Source organism: Rhinopithecus bieti, unplaced genomic scaffold, assembly GCF_001698545.2.
Source record: "Rhinopithecus bieti isolate Rb0 unplaced genomic scaffold, ASM169854v2 scaffold_37696, whole genome shotgun sequence".
Taxonomy (NCBI): domain Eukaryota; kingdom Metazoa; phylum Chordata; class Mammalia; order Primates; family Cercopithecidae; genus Rhinopithecus; species Rhinopithecus bieti.
This window is the reverse complement of record NW_016815525.1, coordinates 1-511: the sequence shown is the minus strand read 5'-3', so window position 1 is coordinate 511 and position 511 is coordinate 1. Positions and strand designations below refer to the sequence as shown.

Genomic DNA, 511 nt, shown 5'->3' with positions numbered 1-511 from the left:
CGCCGGGACTGCAGCCGGGAGCCGGGGGCACCCCGGGCGGCCCGGGCGGCGGCGGCGCTCCCCCGCGCTACGCCACGCTGGAGCACCCCTTCCACTGCCCGCGCGTCCTCAAGGTGCCATCCTATCTCAGCTACAAGTTTCTGGGCGAGCGTGATTGTGCTGCGCCCTGCGAACCCGCACGGCCCGATGGTTCCATGTTCTTCTCACAGGAGGAGACGCGTTTCGCGCGCCTCTGGATCCTCACCTGGTCGGTGCTGTGCTGCGCTTCCACCTTCTTCACTGTCACCACGTACTTGGTAGACATGCAGCGCTTCCGCTACCCAGAGCGGCCTATCATTTTTCTGTCGGGCTGCTACACCATGGTGTCGGTGGCCTACATCGCAGGCTTCGTGCTCCAGGAGCGCGTGGTGTGCAATGAGCGCTTCTCCGAGGACGGTTACCGCACGGTGGTGCAGGGCACCAAGAAGGAGGGCTGCACCATCCTCTTCATGATGCTCTACTTCTTCAGCAT

The 511-nt window shown here is 64.2% G+C and overlaps 1 protein-coding gene across 1 annotated transcript; it reads left to right on the top strand.

The window, feature by feature from the left end:
* Positions 1-6: 6 nt before the first annotated feature.
* Positions 7-506, top strand: LOC108516072 (frizzled-2-like; the record flags this gene model as incomplete). The annotated part of the gene is made up of 1 exon (XM_017853381.1): positions 7-506. A coding segment is annotated over exon 1 (312 nt), but the record flags the coding sequence as incomplete, so codon positions are not given.
* Between the last annotated feature and the right edge of the window lie 5 nt (positions 507-511).